General features: G+C 40.2%; 1 protein-coding gene across 1 annotated transcript in view; it reads left to right on the plus strand.

Annotated features, from left to right (window-relative positions):
* cnn1b (calponin 1, basic, smooth muscle, b) overlaps window positions 1-19,320 on the plus strand; it is a 57,954-nt gene that overhangs the window by 32,581 nt on the left and 6,053 nt on the right. The window contains exons 2-5 of the mRNA XM_061885563.1: window positions 1,682-1,803; window positions 3,571-3,637; window positions 4,982-5,119; window positions 9,372-9,488. Of these exons, the coding sequence (XP_061741547.1) occupies window positions 1,682-1,803; window positions 3,571-3,637; window positions 4,982-5,119; window positions 9,372-9,488 (444 nt within the window). The remainder of the gene's footprint in view (window positions 1-1,681; window positions 1,804-3,570; window positions 3,638-4,981; window positions 5,120-9,371; window positions 9,489-19,320) is intronic.

Consider the following 19,320-nt stretch of genomic DNA (forward strand, 5'->3'; position numbering starts at 1 on the left):
CCAAGGCTGTCCTTTGTCATCGATTCTGTTCCTAACTTTTATGGACAGAATTTCTTGGTGTTGAAGGGTTCCGTTTTGGTGGCCGTTGGATTAGGTGTCTGTTTTTTGCAGATGATGTGGTCCTGATGGCATCATCTGGCCGGGATCTTAAGCTCTCAATGGATCAGTTCGCAGCCGAGTGTGAAGCGACCGGAATGAGAATCAGCACCTCCAAGTCCGAGTCCATGGTTCTTGCCCGGAAAAGGGTGGAGTGCCATCTCTGGGTTGGGGAGGAGACCCTGCCCCAAGTGGAGGAGTTCAAGTACCTAGGAGTCTTGTTCACGAGTGGGGGAAGAGTGGATCGTGACATCGACAGGCGGATCGGTGCGGCGTCTTCAGTAATGCGGACATTGTATCGATCCGTTGTGGTGAAGAAGGAGCTGAGCTGGAAGGCAAAGCTCTCAATTTACCGGTCGATCTACGTTCCCATTCTCACTTATCGTCATGAGCTTTGGGTCATGACCGTAAGACAAGATCACAGGTACAAGCGGCCGAAATGAGTTTCCAACCCCGGGTGGCGGGGCTCTCCCTTTAGAGATAGGGTGAGAAGCTCTGCCATCCGGGAGGAACTCAAAGTAAAGCCGCTGCTCCTCCACATCGAGAGGAGCCAGATGAGGTGGCTCGGGCATCTGGTCAGGATGCCACCCGAATGCCTCCCTGGGCAAGTGTTTAGGGAACGTCAAACCGGTAGGAGGCCACGGGGAAGACCCAGGACACGTTGGGAAGACTATGTCTCCCGGCTGGCTTTGGAATGCCTCGGGACCCCCCGGGAAGAGCTAGACGGAGTGGCTGGGGAGAGGGAAGTCTGGGCTTCCCTGCTTAGGCTGCTGCCCCCGCGACCCGACCTCGGATAAGCGGAAGGAGATGGATGGATGGATGGATGGATTTCAGTTTTTGCAGTGTAGTAAAAGGAGGAGCTGTTTATACATTTTGTCCATCATTTTAACACAACCTATATTTTTCATGCTTTATCAGTTCACATAGACGTAAAAAATGTAATTTTAAATGTAATCACTGTTGGTCGAAAGGATTTACACAAATCATTGATATTGTTATTTTCTCAGGACAAATGCTTCGAAAAATTTGGTACAAAACCTAAACACAAATAATTGATGTTTGACAGGGCTGTGAATCTTTGGGCACCGCACGATTGGATTTGATTCTTAGGGGTAATTATTCAATTCATAATTGATTCTCGATTCAAAATCAATACTTTTTAATAACATTGAGTGCCAGTAATATGATTAACTACATTCCTCCATAAAATAGGTACACAGCTCTGATCAGTTTCTTTATTACTGAAAAAACAACAACATTTTTTTCTTTGACAAAATTCTACCCAAACGTTTAATAAAGTCAAATGTAAAAAAAAATCATAATAAAACATTTATAAAATTTCAGTAATGAAATGTTTAAAAAAAAAATGTAATCGATTGAGAATCGTGAAAAATAATAATCATGAGTAATCTGGCGTCCTTAATATTTGAGAATAGTGCTTTGTCTATCAAGGTGTCCTCAGCTCTAACATGGTTTGCAGGGATAGATAGAAGCCAAGTCAATGAATATGTTGTTACTTCAACACCCCGTACTTACATATACTTGTAAGGTCAGCCCTGACCTTTAACCTCTCCCATCTCCTCAGCTGGCAGGGAAGTATGACCCCCATATGGAGGAGGAGCTGAGGCTGTGGATTCAGGATGTGACCGGCACCAAGATTGGAGAGAACTTCATGGAGAGTCTGAAGGATGGAGTCATGCTATGCGAGTGAGTTTCACCAACACACCCGATTTATGCCAACTAGGGCTGCAACTAACCACTATTTTGATAGTCAACAGCTATCTGAACAATTAGTCGACGAGTCATCGACTATCTGAACGATCAGTCGACTGTTCATCGACTATCTTAACGATTAGTCGGCTAGCCATCGGCTATCTTAACGATTAGTCTGCTACTCAGCCACTATTTAAACGATTAGTTGACTAGTCATTGACTATCTGAAGAATTAGTCGACTAGTCATCAACTATCAAAACAATTAGTCGACTAGTCATCAACTATCTAAACAATTAGTCGACTAGTCATCGACTATCCAAACAATTAGTCGACTAGTCATCGACTATCCAAACAATTAGTCGACTGGTCGTCGACTATCCAAACAATTAGTCGACTAGTCGTCGACTATCTAAACAATTAGTCGACAAGTCGTCGACTGTCCGAACGATTAGTCCGCTAGTCATCGACTATTCGACCGATTAGTCGGCTGGCCATTGACTATGCGACGATTAGTCTACTAGTCATCGACTATCCGAGCGGTTAGTCCGCTAGTCATCGACTATTCAACCGATTAGTCGACTGGTCATCGACTATCTGACGATTAGTCCACTAGTCATCAACTATCCGAGCGATTAGTCTGCTAGTCATCGACTATCTGACGATTAGTCCACTAGTCATCAACTATTCGAGCAATTAGTCTGCTAGTCATCGACTATCCGAGCGATTAGTCTGCTAGTCATCGACTATTTGACCGATTAGTCTACTAGTCATCAACTATCCGACCGATTGGTTGACTAGTCATCGACTATCCGACCGATTGGTTGACTAGTCATCGACTATCCAACCGATTGGTCGACTAGTCATCGACTATCCGACCGATTGGTCGACTAGTAGTCGACTATCCTAACGATTAGTCTGCTGGTCAACGACTATCAGAGCGATTAGTCGGCTAGTCATGGACTCTCCGAACTATTAGTATGCTCGTCATCGACTATCCGAACGATTAGTTGACTATCAGTTGACTATTCGACTGATTTGTTGAGTAGTCGTTGACTATCCAAACGATTCGTCGTCTATTCAATCGACTAGCCGAACGATTAGTCTCCTTCTCACCGACTATCCGAACGATTAGTCCGATAGTCATTCACTATCCGAACGATTAGTCAACTAGTCATCGACTATCTGAACGATTAGTCATTGACTATCTGAACGATTGGTTGTCTAGTCATCGACTATCTGAGCGATTAGGCGACTTGTCATCGACTATCTGAACGATTAGGCGACTTGTCATGGACTACCTGAACGATTACGCAACTAGTCATCGACTATATGAACGATTAGTCTGCTAGTTGTTGACTATCTTAACAATGAGTCGGCTAGTCGGCGATTATCCCAACATTTAGTTAACTATTTTAACAATTACTCGACTAGTCATCGACTTTCTAAAGAATTAGTCGACTAGTTGTTGACTCGTCGCTGACTAGTCATTGACTATCTGAACTAGCAGTCATCGTCAATCTAAATCCGTCAAGTTGTTTGAGTAGCTATGCTGAGTCGCGTCCTCCGGACACATTTCATTTTGCACAATGTTGACGAATGGTTGCACCATGATACTAAATGCACTGCACCTTACTCAGAGATGTTTCTAATATGAAGTCAATCATGATTTTAGAACCAATGTGCTTGCCAAGCTTAAAGTGCAACAACACATTTCCTTGTACCGCATCTCATGTGTGATGCTTGTCTTTGTGTGTTTGTAGACTCATCAATGTTCTTCAGCCCGGCTCTGTGAGGAAGATCAACCTCTCCAGTCAAAACTGGCACCAGGTAATGTCAAATGTCAACACAGGGTGTGGTAACATAGTCAGGATGAGGTTTCCGGCACAAAAGCTGTAACATAAATGTGAAAAAGTTCTCATTTTCTCAAAATGTGACAAATAAGTGAACCACAGCTGCTGTACAGTAGGATTATGACACCATTAATTGCTATTTTTATTATAAAAGCTTTAGTTTGGACACCAAATTGTTGGTGTTTGTTAATAAAATTATGCTGACAATTTCTTTGAGTAAAAAAAAAAGTAATGCGTGTTAGTGTTTTGGAATTCAGCGCAAAAAAATCATTGTAAAAAAAAAAATCAGTGTACAAACACTGAATTTTTTTCCCCAACTTTTTTGACACTGAATTTTTATTTTCCAACTTTTTTGACACTGAATTTGTCTTCCCCAACTTTTTTGACACTGAATTTTTCGTCCCCCACTTTTTTGACACTGAATTTGTCTTCCCCAACTTTTTTGACACTGATTTTTTCTTTCCCAACTTTTTGGACATTGAATCTTTTTTCCCCAACTTTTGACACAAAATGTTTATTCCCCAACTTTTTTGACTCTGAATTTTTCGTTCCCAACTTTTTTTACACTGAATTTTTCTTCCCCGACTTTTTTGGCACTGAATTTTTCATCCCCAACTTTTTGGACACTGAACTTTTCCTCCCTAACTTTTTTGACACTGAATTTGTCTTACCCAAATTTTTTGACACTGACATTTTTTCCCCAACTTTTTTCACACTGAATTTTTCTTCCCCAACCTTTTTAACACTGAATTTTTCTTCCACAACTTTTTTGACTCTGAAATTCTATTCACCAACTTTTTTGACACTGAAGTTTTATTTCTCATCTTTTTTGACACTGAATTTTTCTTCCCCAACTTTTGACACAAAATTTTTATTTCCCAACTTTTTTGACACTGAATTTGTCTTCCCCAACTTTTTTGACACTGAATATTTCTTCCCCAAGATTTTTGACACTGAATTTTTCAGCCTTAAATGTTTTCAACCTGAATTTTTATTCACAAAATTTTCATGCACTATTTTTTCATGATTTTTTACACACTGTATCTTAAACTGAATTTTTAAACACACAAATTTTGGTCACAAAATTTTTATTGAGTGAAATTGCTATAATATGTCATAATTTGATGTAAATAATAATAATAATAATAATAATAACATCTTACAAAATGCAAATGCAAAAACATTCACTGATATAATTTCAGAGTCCAAACAAAGGTTTTGTAATAAAGACACAAGTTAACCTCCATGTATGGTAACATATTTTCTCCTGATTGAATGGCGTTACAATGTGCTACATTCAGCTGTTTCTCTTCTTCCTCAGTTGGAGAACATCGGGAATTTTGTCCGTGCAATTACAGAGTACGGCCTGAAGCCTCACGACATCTTTGAGGCCAACGATCTGTTCGAGAATGTCAACCACACTCAGGTCCAGTCCTCGCTTATCGCCCTGGCAGGAATGGTGAGGAGAGTCCACCATATTGTTTCTTAATTGTCTTTAACATGGAATATTTTCAAAAGGGGAGAGCTGCGTATTCATTGGATTTATGGAGTTTTTTTAGAAGCAAATTATCCTTATAAGAAATAACGTTAATGCTTCCAGTCAGGACAAAAGTCCCTATTTTCGTAGGTTTGTACACTTTGAACTAGGGTTGTACTTAGTACTATACTAGTACCTGTGTACTAATGAATCATATTTGGTGTTATACCGCCTCTAAAAAGTACCGGCAAAATTGCAATAATAAACATATGTTTAATGTACTTTAGGATTTTTTGTTAAAATAAAGCCAATAATGCCATTTTTTTGTGGTCCCCTTTTATTTAGAAAAGTAGCGAAATACATTTTGGTAGCAAAATATTGATATCGGGACAAGCCTGGTGTGAAGACAATACAAGTGATACATCAAGTTGAGTATATCAAACAAACATGGATCAACTCCATTGCGTCTGTTTAAAGCAGATTCAGAAACCTTGGTGTTGTGTCCCATCAGTCAAAGTCTTGGGAGGGTCACTGTCGTCAACTGACCAAGAACTGTTTTTATAAATATTTTTAATTTGCTGTCAAAATTGGATCTCGAAAACAATTTGATCTTCTATTGACTATGGCAATTCTCTCTTTGCTCTTTCAACAAGTCCTCGCTAAAGAGACTTCGGACGGTACAAAATGCATCTCCCAGACTTTAGACCGGTGCACCCCGAACAGCCCATATCAGCCCCATTTGATCCAGTCTTCATTGGCTTCCAGTCAAATTCAGTTGAAGATTTTAGTCCTGACCCTCCGTGCGTTGTATGGTGGGGCCCCTCAGTACATCTAGGGCTGGGCGATTTGGCCTTTTTTTTAATATCTCAATATTTTTAGGCCATGTCATGATACACCATATATATCTCCATATTTTGCCTTAGCCTTGAATGAACACTTGATACATATAATCACAGCAGTATGATGATTCTATGTGTCTACATTAAAACTTTCTTCTTCATACTGCATTAATATATGCTACTTTTAAACTTTCATGCAGAGAGGGAAATCACAACTAAGTCAATTGACCAGAAGTGTGTTTATACATTCATGTCATTTCCAAAACAGAAAGTGCAAGATTGTCAGACATTTTAAAACAAGCTATGAGTGCACTTTTGTGCATGATGTCACTAAGATGACATATCAAAACACTAAATTAAAGTGCACTTTTTGTACAGAACGCCACTACAATAGTTAAAAACAAATAAAGTGCACTTTTGTGCATGATGTCACGCAAGATATTTCAATAAGCGTCAAATTAAAAATGATCTTCATAATAGGAAATCAAATAGTGTATGTCCTTCGCTATGTGGTAGGTTGCTGCGGACATTATCTCCATCAGTTGTGGACTATTTTTTTCATATGGTATTGATGTGGAAATGGTTGCCTCGGCATTTTGTTGGTGTGGCACCGACGGAGATGTTGACATGCGGAGTTTCAAGCACTCCTCATTCTCTAGCAGGTGACTTTTCAAATTATGCTAAAAATGAGCAGTAATGCTACTTTTTTTAGCAATACTTTTGCCCCACAATTGAAAAATTACGGTTGTCTGTTCGACATCTTCCCGCTTGAAGCCAAACTACCGCCAGACGATGGACCCCCTGCTGTTTTTCTTGGGAATTAAAGGCCTACTGAAATGAAATTTTCTTATTTAAACAGGGTTAGCAGGTCCATTCTACGTGTCATACTTGATCATTTCGCGATATTGCCATATTTTTGCTGAAAGGATTTAGTAGGGAACATTCACGATAAAGTTCGCAACTTTCGGTGCTAAGAGAAAAGCCCTGCCTCTACCGGAAGTCGCAAACGATGACGTCGCAAGTGTGGGGGCTCCTCACATATTCACATTGTTTATAATGGGATCTTCCATCAAAAAGTGCTATTCGGACTGAGAAAACGACAATTTCCCCATTAATTTGAGCGAGGATGAAAGATTCGTGTTTGAGGATATTGATAGCGACGGACTAGAAAAAAAAAACACGATTGGGGCGGATTCCGATGTTTTTAGACACATTTACTAGCTTAATTCTGGGAAATCACTTTTCTTTCTATTGTGTTGCTAGTGTTTTAGTGAGTTAAATAGTACCTGATAGTCGGAAGGGTGTCTCCACGGGTGTCTTGACGCCAATGTCTCAGGGGAGTCGACGGCAGCTATGGACGGCACAAGATCAGCTTTTCTCCGGTAAGAAGCGACTTTTTAACCACAATTTTCTCACCGAAACCTGCTGGTTAACATTCCGTCTTGATTCATGCTCGCTTGACCACGCTCTGATCCATAGTAACGTTTCACCTCCAGGAATTTTAAACAAGGAATCACCGTGTGTTTGTGTGGCGAAAGGCTAAAGCTTCCCAAATCCATCTTTCTACTTTGACTTCTCCATTATTAATTGAACAAATTGCAAAAGATTCAGCAACACAGATGTCCAAAATAATGTGTAATTATGCCGTTGAAGCAGACTACTTTTAGCTGTGTGTGTGTGCGTATCGCTCATACTTCCTAAAAACCCGTGACGTCTTGCGTACACGTCATCATTACACGACGTTTCCAGGACGAATCTCCTGGGAAATTTCAAATTGTAATTTAGTAAACTAAAAAGGCCGTATTGGCATGTGTTGCAATGTTAATATTTCATCATTGATATATAAACTATCAGACTGCGTGGTGGGTAGTAGTGGGTTTCAGTAGGCCTTTAATTCTTCCTTCATTTATTACCAGATTCGCACCTTCTTTCTCTCATATTACCACTCACACAACCGCTAATGTTACCCATGCTGCTACCACTCTGCTCTGCTAGGGCATATATGTGACGTATGTAAAAAGGTGCGCTTGTTATACGTCTGTGTGAGAAGGAGAGACAAGAAAGAGTGAAAAGAGCCTGCAGTGTAATGCCCACAGCTAAAAGCAACTGCGTGAGAACGTATACTCCAATATCACGATATAGTTATTTTCTGTACCGCCCAGAGACGAAACCGCGATATATCGAGTATATCGATATATTGCCCAGCCTTAAGTACATCACTGACTTGTTATGCACCTACTCGCCAGGGTCTTCTAAAGATCCCAAAAACTAATTTTAAAACCCTGGCATTCCAGACTATAGCTCCCAGATCCTGGAAGAACTTGCACCAGCCCCTTCGTGATCTTGATTGTGTTGACACTTTTTAAGAAACATTTGAAAACTTCTCTTTTTAGTTAAGATTTTAGTCAATGCACCTTTTAACTATCAGGTTTAAATCACATTTGTATACTTTTTTATGATGTTTTTTTAATTCAGGGGTGTCAAACTTGTTTTCATTGCGAGCCACGTTGCAGTTTTGGCTTGAATCATTAATAAAAGAAACATACATGTGCATGATATTGTCACACAATTACCTATGCATCTAATTAGTAAATGTATATTTTACCTACACTTTAAGGAAAAAAATAAATGCGGATTTTGCGGTGAAAAAATGGCAGAATCTTACCATAAGCTTTACAGTCACACTCTATTTTACTGTGAAATTCTGGTGATGAGCTGCCATTTTTTTTGCATAATAAATATGGTTGCTGTTTTCACAGTGTATTGCTGTACATGTAAAAATGGTACCGCAGTTTGTTTGTTTTTTCTTAAGGTAGGATTCTGAATACCAAACTGTTTAAAAAAAAAAAAAACATATATTGTCATGTTTACAGTGGGTCAGCACGGTTGGGAGGGGTTAGTGCATCTACCTCACAATACGATCCTGCGCTCGATATCTTTCTGTGTGGAGTTTGCATGTTCTCCCCGTGACTGCGTGGGTTCCCTCCGGGTACTCCGGCTTCCTCCCACCTCCAAAGACATGCACTTGGGGATAGGTTGATTGGCAACACTAAATAGTCCCTAGTGTGTGAATGTGAGTGTGAATGTTGTCTGTCTATCTGTGAGGAGGTAGCGACTTGTCCTGGGTGTACGCCGCCTTCCGCCCGAATGCAGCTGAGATAGGGACAAGCGGTAGAAAATGGATAGAAAATATACCCACATTTTGGACACCCCTGCTCTATCCTCTTGTTGTGGGGCAGACTGGCTCGTACATGCACATGGATCCTCCTCCGCTGTTGCCATTTCTTACCCAAAGTAGCGAACAGTTCTCACTACTATCTGTCAGCAATTTATGGTAACTAGTAACAAAAAGCAACAAAACTCAAACGCTGACATTTTACATTCTTATTTTTCAGGCTAAGTCAAAAGGTTTCCACTCCAAGTACAACATGGGAGTGAAATATGCTGAGAAACAGCAGCGCCGCTTCGCTCCAGAGAAGCTGCGGGAAGGACGCAACATCATTGGCCTGCAGGTCAGAATGCTCATACATACATACATTCATTAAATTACTTTTACACATTTGGACTGTTATATCGTAATCCAGTTTTTTGGGGCCTCATGTGTTTCACTTGCGTAGATGTCCTATTAAAAAAGGTGTATGCTCTAGTCCAGTGGTTCTAAACCTTTTTTCAGTGATGTACCCCCTGTGAACCTTTTTTTAATTCAAGTACCCCCTAATCAGAGCAAAGCATTTTTGGTTGAAAAAAAGTGATAAAGAAGTGAAATACAGCACTATGTCATCAGTTTCTGATTTATTAAATTGTATAACAGTGCAAAATATTGCTCATTTGTAGTGGTCTTTCTTGAACTATTTAGAAAAAAAGATATAAAAATAAAAACTTGTTGAAAAATAAACAAGTGATTCAATTATAAATAAAGATTTCTACACATCAACTTAAAGTGCCCTCTTTGGGGATTGTAATAGAGATCCATCTGGATTTATAAACTTAATTCTAAACATTTCTTCACAAAAAAAGACATTTTTATCATCAATATTTATGGAACATGTCCGCAAAAAATCTAGCTGTCAACACTGAATATTGCATTGTTGCATTTCTTTTCACAGTTTATGAATTTACATTCATATTTTGTTAAAGTATTATTCAATAAATATATTTATGAAGGATTTTCGGTTGAAAAAAAGAGATAAAGAAGTCAAATACAGCACTATGTCTTCAGTTTCTGATTTATTAAATTGTTTAATAGTGCAAAAATATTGCTCATTTGTGGTGGTCTTTCTTAAAATATTTGGAAAAAAAGATATAAAAATAACTAAAAACTTCCATCCATCCATCCATTTTCTACCGCTTATTCCCTTTTGGGGATGCGGGGGGCGCTGGCGCCTATCTCAGCTAAAAACTTGCTGAAAAATGAACAAGTGATTCAATTATAAATAAAGATTTCTACACATAGAAGTAATCATTAACTTAATGTGATTGTAATAGAGATCCATCTGGATTTATCAAATCAAATAAAATCAACTTTATTTATAAAGCACATTTAAAATTTACCACTGGGGTAGCCAAAGTGCTGTACAATGGGCAGGTTAAAAACGAGAACCGAGCAAACAACTCAACACAAACAGAACATGATAAAAAATAACTAAATAAAATAAAATAATTAAAACATACAAACAGGTTCACATCAGGTGTATAATGGGGCGCCATTGCAGGATGTATATCACTTAGTGTTAAAAGCCATGGAATAAAAGTATGTTTTTAAGGGAGATTTAAAAACAGGAAGAGGGGGGGCTAGTCTAACACTCAGAGGTAGGTCATTCCAGAGCTTGGGAGTAGCAGCGGCAAAAGCTCTGTCACCTCTAAGCTTCAGCCTTGTGTCAGGGACCGTCAGTAGCAGCTGATCAGCTGACCTTAGGGATCAGGTGGGGCGGTAAGGCTGAAGGAGGTCAGAGAGATATGTTGGCGCGAGGTTGTTTAGACATTTAAAAACAAATAGGAGGAGTTTAAAATTGATTCGGTAATGCAAAGGGAGCCAGTGAAGGGACGTTAATATAGGGGTGATGTGCTCGCGTCTGCGGGTCTGTGTTAGCAGACGAGCAGCAGAGTTCTGCACGAGCTGCAGGCGGGCGAGGGAGGCCTGGCTAATGCCGACATACAGGGCGTTGCAGTAGTCTAAACGATTCCAGACAAAGGCGTGGATTAATTTCTCGAGATCATGTCCTGATAGAAGCGGTTTCACTTTCGCTATTTGGCGTAATGATAAAAGCTTTTTTGAACGACGCTGCTGATTTGTTTTTCGAATTTAAAATCTGAGTCGAACTTTACCCCCAGGTTTGTGACACAGTCGCTGAGATACGGGGTCAGAGTCCCGAAGTCAACGTTGGGGGAGGGAGAGCGACTTAGACCGAACAACATAACTTCTGTTTTGTCTTCATTTAGGCTCAGGAAGTTAGCTGAAAGCCAGGCTTTGATGTCGAGCAGGCAGTCAATGAGACGTTGAACCGTGTTATTTTGTGCCATGGGAAAATAGATCTGGCAATTGTCGGCATAAAAATGAAATGCAATACCGTACTTCCTAAAAATAGAACCAAGGGGGAGAAGGTAAAGCGCAAATAAGATTGGGGCAAGGATAGAGCCCTGGGGGACCCCGTGTGGTAGAGGAGCTGTGGAAGACATAAAACTGTCTATTTTTACACAAAAACTCCTGTCGGCTTGGTACGACCGGAACCAGTTGAGTTAATACCCACACAGTTCTCAAGACGAATGATTAAGGTGGCGTGGTCGACGGTGTCGAACGCAGCAGACAGATCTAAAAGCACCAGGACAACATATTTACCAGAATAAGTTGACAGGAGGATATCGTTAAAAACTTTTAGAAGGGCTGACTCTGTGCTGTGGAGGGCTTTAAAACCGGACTCGAACAGCTCAGACTGTAGACAACCTTCTCTAATATTTTGGAAATGTATGGAAGATTAGAAATAGGTCTAAGGCAGTGCTTCTTAACCTTGTTGGAGGTACCGAACCCCACCAGTTTCATATGTGCATTCACCGAAAAATGTAATGTTTTTGGTTGTTTTTTTCAAATTCAAGACAAAATTTTAGGTTTTTCCTAACACTTTAGTATGGGGAACATATTCTAAGTGACAAAGACTTAATTTAGAGTTATTTGGACACTAGGGGAACATATTCTAAGTAATAAAGACTTAATTTAGAGTTACTTGGTTAGGGTGAGGGTCAGGGTTCGAATAAGTACTTAATAATGACTAGTTAAGAGCCAATATGTTACTAATTTGCATGTTAATAAGCAACTAATTAATGGTGAATATGTTCCCCATACTAAAGTGCTACCATGTTTTTTTTTCTGGTGCACAAAATCAACCGTGCATGAACATCACCTTGTTCAAACAACAAAGCCAACACAGTGCATAAACCCACAACATATTACACACCTGCAAATCAGTCAGCTGTAATACGCCGATAGGGAGAAGTTTGTATTCACACGAAGAGTCGGGTGTGTTTTGACCTCCGCCGAACCCCTGAGGCCGACTCACCGGACCTTTTAGGGTTCGATCGAACCCAGGTTAAGAACAACTGGTCTGAGGTTGGAGAGGAGAGAGGGGTCGAGGCTTGGTTTTTCAAGTAGAGGTCGTACCACTGCATGTTTAAACTATACTGGAACTATTCCAGAAGAGAGGCTACTATTGATAATGTTAAGGACACTTGATCCAATAGTAGCAAATACCTCCTTAAACAGGCGAGGTAGGAGGGCATCTGCAGGAGAACCAGAGGGTTTCATATGAATAACTGTGTCATTTAAAAAAGAAAACGACACCGGCTCCAACTGAAGAGAAATGCAGAGGAACAGAAGGGTCATATGAAGGCTGGGATAAACTGGTTCTAGTTGACACAATTTTGTCATTCATGAACTTACTTCTAAACATTTCTTCACAAAAAATAAATCTTTAACATCAATATTTATATAACATATCCACAAAAATATATAGCTGTCAACACTGAATATTGCATTGTTGCATTTCTTTTCACAGTTTATGAACTTACATTCATATTTTGTTGAAGTATTATTCAATAAATATATTTATAAACGATATTTGAATTGTTGCTATTTTTAGAATATTTAAAAAAAATCTCACGTACCCCTTGGCATACCTTCAAGTACCCCCAGGGGTACGCGTACCCCCATTTGAGAACCACTGCTCTAGTCCACAAAACTTCGTACACACACAATAAATTCAGATGTATGAATCCAATAATGTTTCTTTCGTACATCCCAATCTACGTGGAAATGAGCACACAAGTTGGAGTGGTTGGCCACTCCCTGTCCATGCCCCAATTTAAATATGCAAATCATATTTAAATTAGATGAGGACATTCCTCAGGAATTGTGTGAATGCTCCAATACTGAAGTGTATGTATGTATGTATGTGTGTGTGTGTGTGTGTATGTATGTGTATATATATATATATATATATATATATATATATATATATATATATATACTGTATATATATATATATATATATATATATATATATGTATATATATATATATATGTATGTGTGTGTGTGTGTGTGTGTGTGTGTGTGTATATATATATACACATACATACATACATACACACACACGTATATATGTGTATATATATGTGTATATATATACATTTATATATGTGTGTTTGACGCCTATCTAAAGTATAAGAAAATTACGAGGATGTCGTGGTGGTTTGTGCAGCCCTTTGAGACACTAGTGATTTAGGGCTATATAAGTAAACATTGATTGATTGATTTTCACTTTTCTTCCTGACAAACGCTAGCAAGAATAGAAAAAAATACAGATGTTGTGAGCACATACCAATAATAGAGCAACATACCAAATATACAGTCATTTAAGCTATTACTGTATAATTAAATTGACTTTAAACAAAGCATGAAATGTAAATAGAGATTTCCGATAATGCCTTATTGACCGATATTCCGATATTGTCCAACTCTTAATTACCTATTCCGATAGCAACCGATATATACAGTCGTGGAATTAACGCATTATTGTGCCTAATTTTGTTGCGATGCCTCGCTGGATGCATTAAACAATGTAACAACTGAAGTTATGGAAAAAAAATGCCAACATGGCACTGCCAAATTCATTATTGAAGTCACAAAGTGCATTATTTTTTTTAACATGCTTCAAAACAGCAGCTTGGAATTTGGGACATGCTCTCCCTGAGAGAGCATGAGGAGGTTGAGGTGGGCGGGGTTGAGGTGTGGGAGGGGAGTAGGAGGTAGCAGGGGGGATGTATATTGTTGCGTCCCGGAAGAGTTAGTGCTGCATGGGATTCTGGGTATTTATACTGTTGTGTTACAGTGTGGATGTTCTCCCAGAATGTGTTTGTCATTCTTGTTTAGCGTGGGTTCACAGTTTATAACAGTGTTAAAGTTGTTCATATGGCCACCTTCAGTGTGACCTTTACAGCTGTTGTGTGTAAATTTGTACAGTGTATAGTGTCACATTTGTACAGAGTATATAGAGTTTACATTGTACAGAGTGTATAGAGTGTACACTGTTCTCTTCCACACCTTTTTTTGTACTTCTATATTTTTATATATTTACACATTGCTTTCCTGCATGCACACATCGCATTGTATGGAATGGCCTCAATCTCGTTACCCTGCGTAATGACAATAAAGCTGATTCTGATTCTGTTGACCAAGTATGCATTACATTCACTTGTGCGTGTGGAAAGCTATAGATATTATGTGATTGGGCCGGCACACAAACCGATACGGATATTTTCCGATATCACATTTTTAAAGCATTTATCGGCCGATAATATAGGCAGCCCGATATTATCGCACATCTCTTCATGAAAACATAAGACATATGTGTAATTATGTCCGAAATGGCTCAAACATATGTTTAATATCCATGCTTTCGGGCTCCGAGCAAATTTTTTTCTCCCAATGCAGCCCACTAGTGAAAAAGTGTGGACACCCCCTGTCTTAGCTATATTTAGCGAGTCGTCCGACCCATTTAGGTACTCGCGGTGTCACGGAAGATTTTCCGTTTCGAAGCCTTTTTCCACATGGTTGGCATTGAAAGTGAAAGACAGTAAGTAGCTATGCTGCTCAGAAGACAATCTTCTGTTCTTTTCTAACATTTATTCTTCCCAGTGATGTTTTTTTTAATGCACCCTTGGCCAATTATTACATCACACCCAAGGCCCCCACCCCGATCTGCTAATCGAGAGGTGTTGTGGCTCTAATGAAGCGTGCTGACGGCCACACAACATCCATCCTTCACAGTCCTTTATGCTTTGCCTTGTGAGAGCTGTTACGATTTTTGAAGTGGTTCCAAATGTTGCTTATTTGGAGCAGCGCTTTCAAGGGATGAAAGTGCAAGCCCCTGGCACGGACCGACTGGCCCCCTCCTGTTGGCCTCGTTCCAGGCAGAGGCCCGTATTCGGGTAAAGTGCAACGGCCCCAACAGGCACTCAAACGTTAAGGTGGTGATTTACAGAAGACCTTGGACTGGCCATTACTTTTCAATGGAGCAATAATACATTACAAAACAAAAATCCTCAAAATTCTACAGACAATACCCCACTGACAATGTGAAAATGTTTTTTATTTTGCAAATTTATTGAAAAATAAAATCACATGTATATAAGTATTCACAGCCTTGTTGACCCACCTTTTGGCAGCAATTACAGGCTTAAATATTTCTGAATACCGCTGAGAACCATCCCCACACCATGATGCTGCCACCGCCATGCTTCCCTGTAGGGATGGTGTTAGCCTGGTTTTCTCCAAACATGACTGTAGAAGTTGTTGTCTTGCGGGTCTACAACTACGTACGTCCAAGTAGCCAAGCATACAGCGTTGTACAACAGATTTAATGTTTTTTCAACGCACTCACCAGTTATACGTTTTTCTCCAGCACTTTTCAGTCTCTCTCCCAACTTCTTCCCCCTCCTGCACCCGGGCCGCTCACTGTTAAGGACAACAGATGATTGGATTAACACGTACCGCCTGTGCAATCTAATCATTTGCCAGCTGTGTCTCGCCGTCAACACATACAGTCAAGAAAATAAGTATTTGAACACCCTGCTATTTTGCAAGTTCTCCCACTTAGAAATCATGGAGGGGTCTGAAATGTTCCTGGTAGGTGCATGTACACTATTAGAGAGAACCTAAAAAGAAAAATCCAGAAATCACAATGTATGATTTTTTTAACAATTTATTTGTGTGATACAGCTGAACATAAGCTTTTGAACACCAACATTAATATTTGGTAGAGTAGCCTTTGTTCGCAATTACAGAAGTCAAACGTTTCCTGTAGTTCTTCACCAGGTTTGCACAGACTGCAGGAGGGATTTTGGCCGACTCCTCCACACAGACTTTCAGCTCCCTCCAAAGATTTTCAATTGGATTTAGGTCTGGAGACTGGCTAGGCCTCTCCGGAACCTTGATATGGTTCTTACTAAACCACTTCTTGGTTTTCCTGGCTGTGTGCTTTGCGTCATTGTCATGTTGGAAGATCCAGCCACGACTAATCTTCAATGATCTGACTGAGGGAAGGAGGTTTTTGGCCAAAATCTCACAATACATGGCTGCAGTCATCCTCTCTTTAATACAGTACAGTCGTCCTGTCCCATGAGCAGAAAAACACCCCCAAAGCACGATGCTACCACCCCAATGCTTCACAGTAGGGATGGTGTTCTTGGGATAGTACGCATCATTCTTCTTCCTCCAAACACGCATAGTGGAATTATGACCAAAAAGGTACATTTTGGTCTCATCTGTCCGCAAAACTTTCTCCCATGACTCCTCTGGATCATCCAAATGGTCATTGGCAAACTTAAGACGGGCCTTAACATGTGCTGGTTTAAGCAGGGGAACCTTCCTTGCCATGCATGATTTCAAACCATGACGTCTTAGTGTATTACCAACAGTGACCATGGAAACAGTTGTCCCAGCTCTTGTCAGGTCATTGACCAAGTCCTGCCGTGTAGTCCTGGGCTTTCTTGGCATCGTTGAGACCCCACGAGGTGATATCTTGCATGGGGCTCCACTCCGATTGAGATTGACCCTCATGTTTAGCTTCTTCCATTTTCTAATGATTGCTCCAACAGTGGACCTTTTTTCACCAAGCTTCTTTGCAATTTCTCCAGAGCCCTTTCCATCCTTGTGGAGTTGTACAATTTGGTCTCTGGTGTCTTTGGGCAGCTTTTTGCTCTTAGCCATGCTGAATGTTGTGGTCTTACTGATTGTATGGGGTGGACAGGTGTCTTTATGCAGTTAACGACCTCACACAGGTGCATCTGATTCAGGATAATACAGTGGAGTGGAGGAGGACTTTAAAGGCGGACTAACAGGTCTTTGAGGGTCAGAATTCTAGCTGACAGACAGGTGTTCAAATACTTATTTTCAGCTGTATCACACAAATGAATTGTTAAAAAATCATATATTGAAATTTCTGGATTTTTCTTTTTAGGTTCTCTCTCATACAGTGGAGATGCACCTACCGTGAAAATTTCAGACCCCTCCATGATTTCTAAGTGGGAGAACTTGCAAAATAGCAGGGTGTTCAAATACTTATTTTCTTCACTGTACCATGCCCCCAACTGATTATGCTCTGTTTTCAGCCCCATGGACAGAGGCGGTGACCTTTACTCCTGCAAGCGCGCTGATCAAACCCCCTTCCCACAATGACATCTGGCATTCATACCAAAGACTTCAACCTTTTGTCTCGTCACATCAGAGAATTTAGTTTCTCATGGTATACGAGTCTTCCAGCTGTATTTTTCTTTAAGAAATGCCTTTCACCAGGCCATAGACAGAGTCGGTGACCTTTTACTCCTGCAGGCGCGCTGATCACACTCCCTTCCCACAATGACATCTGGCATTCATACCAAAGACATCAACCTTTTGTCTCGTCAGATCAGATAATTTAGTTTCTCATGGTCTAAGAGTCTTCCAGGCTATTTTTTCTTTAAGAAATGGCTTTCGCCAGACCATAGACGGAGGTGGTGAGCTTTACTCCTGCAAGCACGCTGATCTCACTACCTTTCCACAATGACATATGGCATTCATACCAAAGACTTTAACCTTTTGTCTCGTCAGATCATATAATTTAGTTTCTTATGGTCTAAGAGTCTTCCAGGTGTATTTGTTTTTAAGAAATGGCTTTCACCAGGCCATAGACATAGGCAGTGACCTTTACTCCTGCAAGCGTGCTGATCACACTCCCTTCCCACGATGACATCTGGCATTCATACCAAAGACTTCAACCATTTGTCTTGTCAGATCAGATAATTTAGTTTCTCATGGTCTAAGAGTCTTCCAGGCAATTTTTTCTTTAAGAAATGGCTTTCGCCAGGCCATTGACGGAGGTGGTGACCTTTACTCCTGCAAGCGCGCTGATCTCACTACCTTTCCACAATGACATATGGCATTCATACCAAAGACTTCAACCTTTTGTCTCGTCAGATCAGAGAATTTAGTTTCTCATGGTCTAAGAGTCTTCCAGGTGTATTTGTCTTTAAGAAATGGCTTTCAGCAGGCCATAGACAGAGGCGGTGACCTTTACTCCTGCAAGCGTGCTAATCACACTCCCTTTCCACAATGACATTTGGCATTCATACCATAGACTTCAACCTTTTGTCTCGTCGGATCATATATTTTAGTTCCTCATGGTCTAAGAATCTTCCAGGTGTATTTGTCTTTAAGAAATGGCTTTCACCAGGCCATAGACGAAGGCGGTGACCTTTACTCCTGCAAGCGCGCTGATCACACTCCCTTACCACAATGACATCTGGCATTCATACCAAAGACTTTAACCTTTTGTCTCCTCAGATCAGAGAATTTAGTTTCATGGTCTGTATTTTTCTTTAAAAAATGGCTTTCACCAGGCCACGCAGGCCTGATCGGTGAATTCTTGCAGAGATGGTTGTCCTTCTGGAAGAGTTCTCCTCTCTCCACAGAGGAGTGCTGTCGCTCTGACAGAGTGACCATGGGGTTCTTGGTCACCTCCCTGACTAGACTAAGGTTTAATGTACAGAGACATCCATTAATTGATTTACGTGGACCCCGATTTAAACAAGTTGAAAAACTTATTCGGGTGTTACCATCTAGTGGTCAATTGTACGGAATATGTACTGTACCGTGCAATCTAATAATAAAAGTTTCAATCAATCAATCCTGGATGAAACCCAACGAGCAAAGGCTGTAGATACTTGTGTTTTAATAATATAGCAACATTTAACAAATGTTTTCAAATAAATCCCTTCATAATGGGTATTGTCTGTAGAATTTTGACGGAAAAAAAAAA

The sequence above is a fragment of the Nerophis ophidion genome, linkage group LG23 (assembly GCF_033978795.1).
Source record: "Nerophis ophidion isolate RoL-2023_Sa linkage group LG23, RoL_Noph_v1.0, whole genome shotgun sequence".
Classification (NCBI taxonomy): domain Eukaryota; kingdom Metazoa; phylum Chordata; class Actinopteri; order Syngnathiformes; family Syngnathidae; genus Nerophis; species Nerophis ophidion.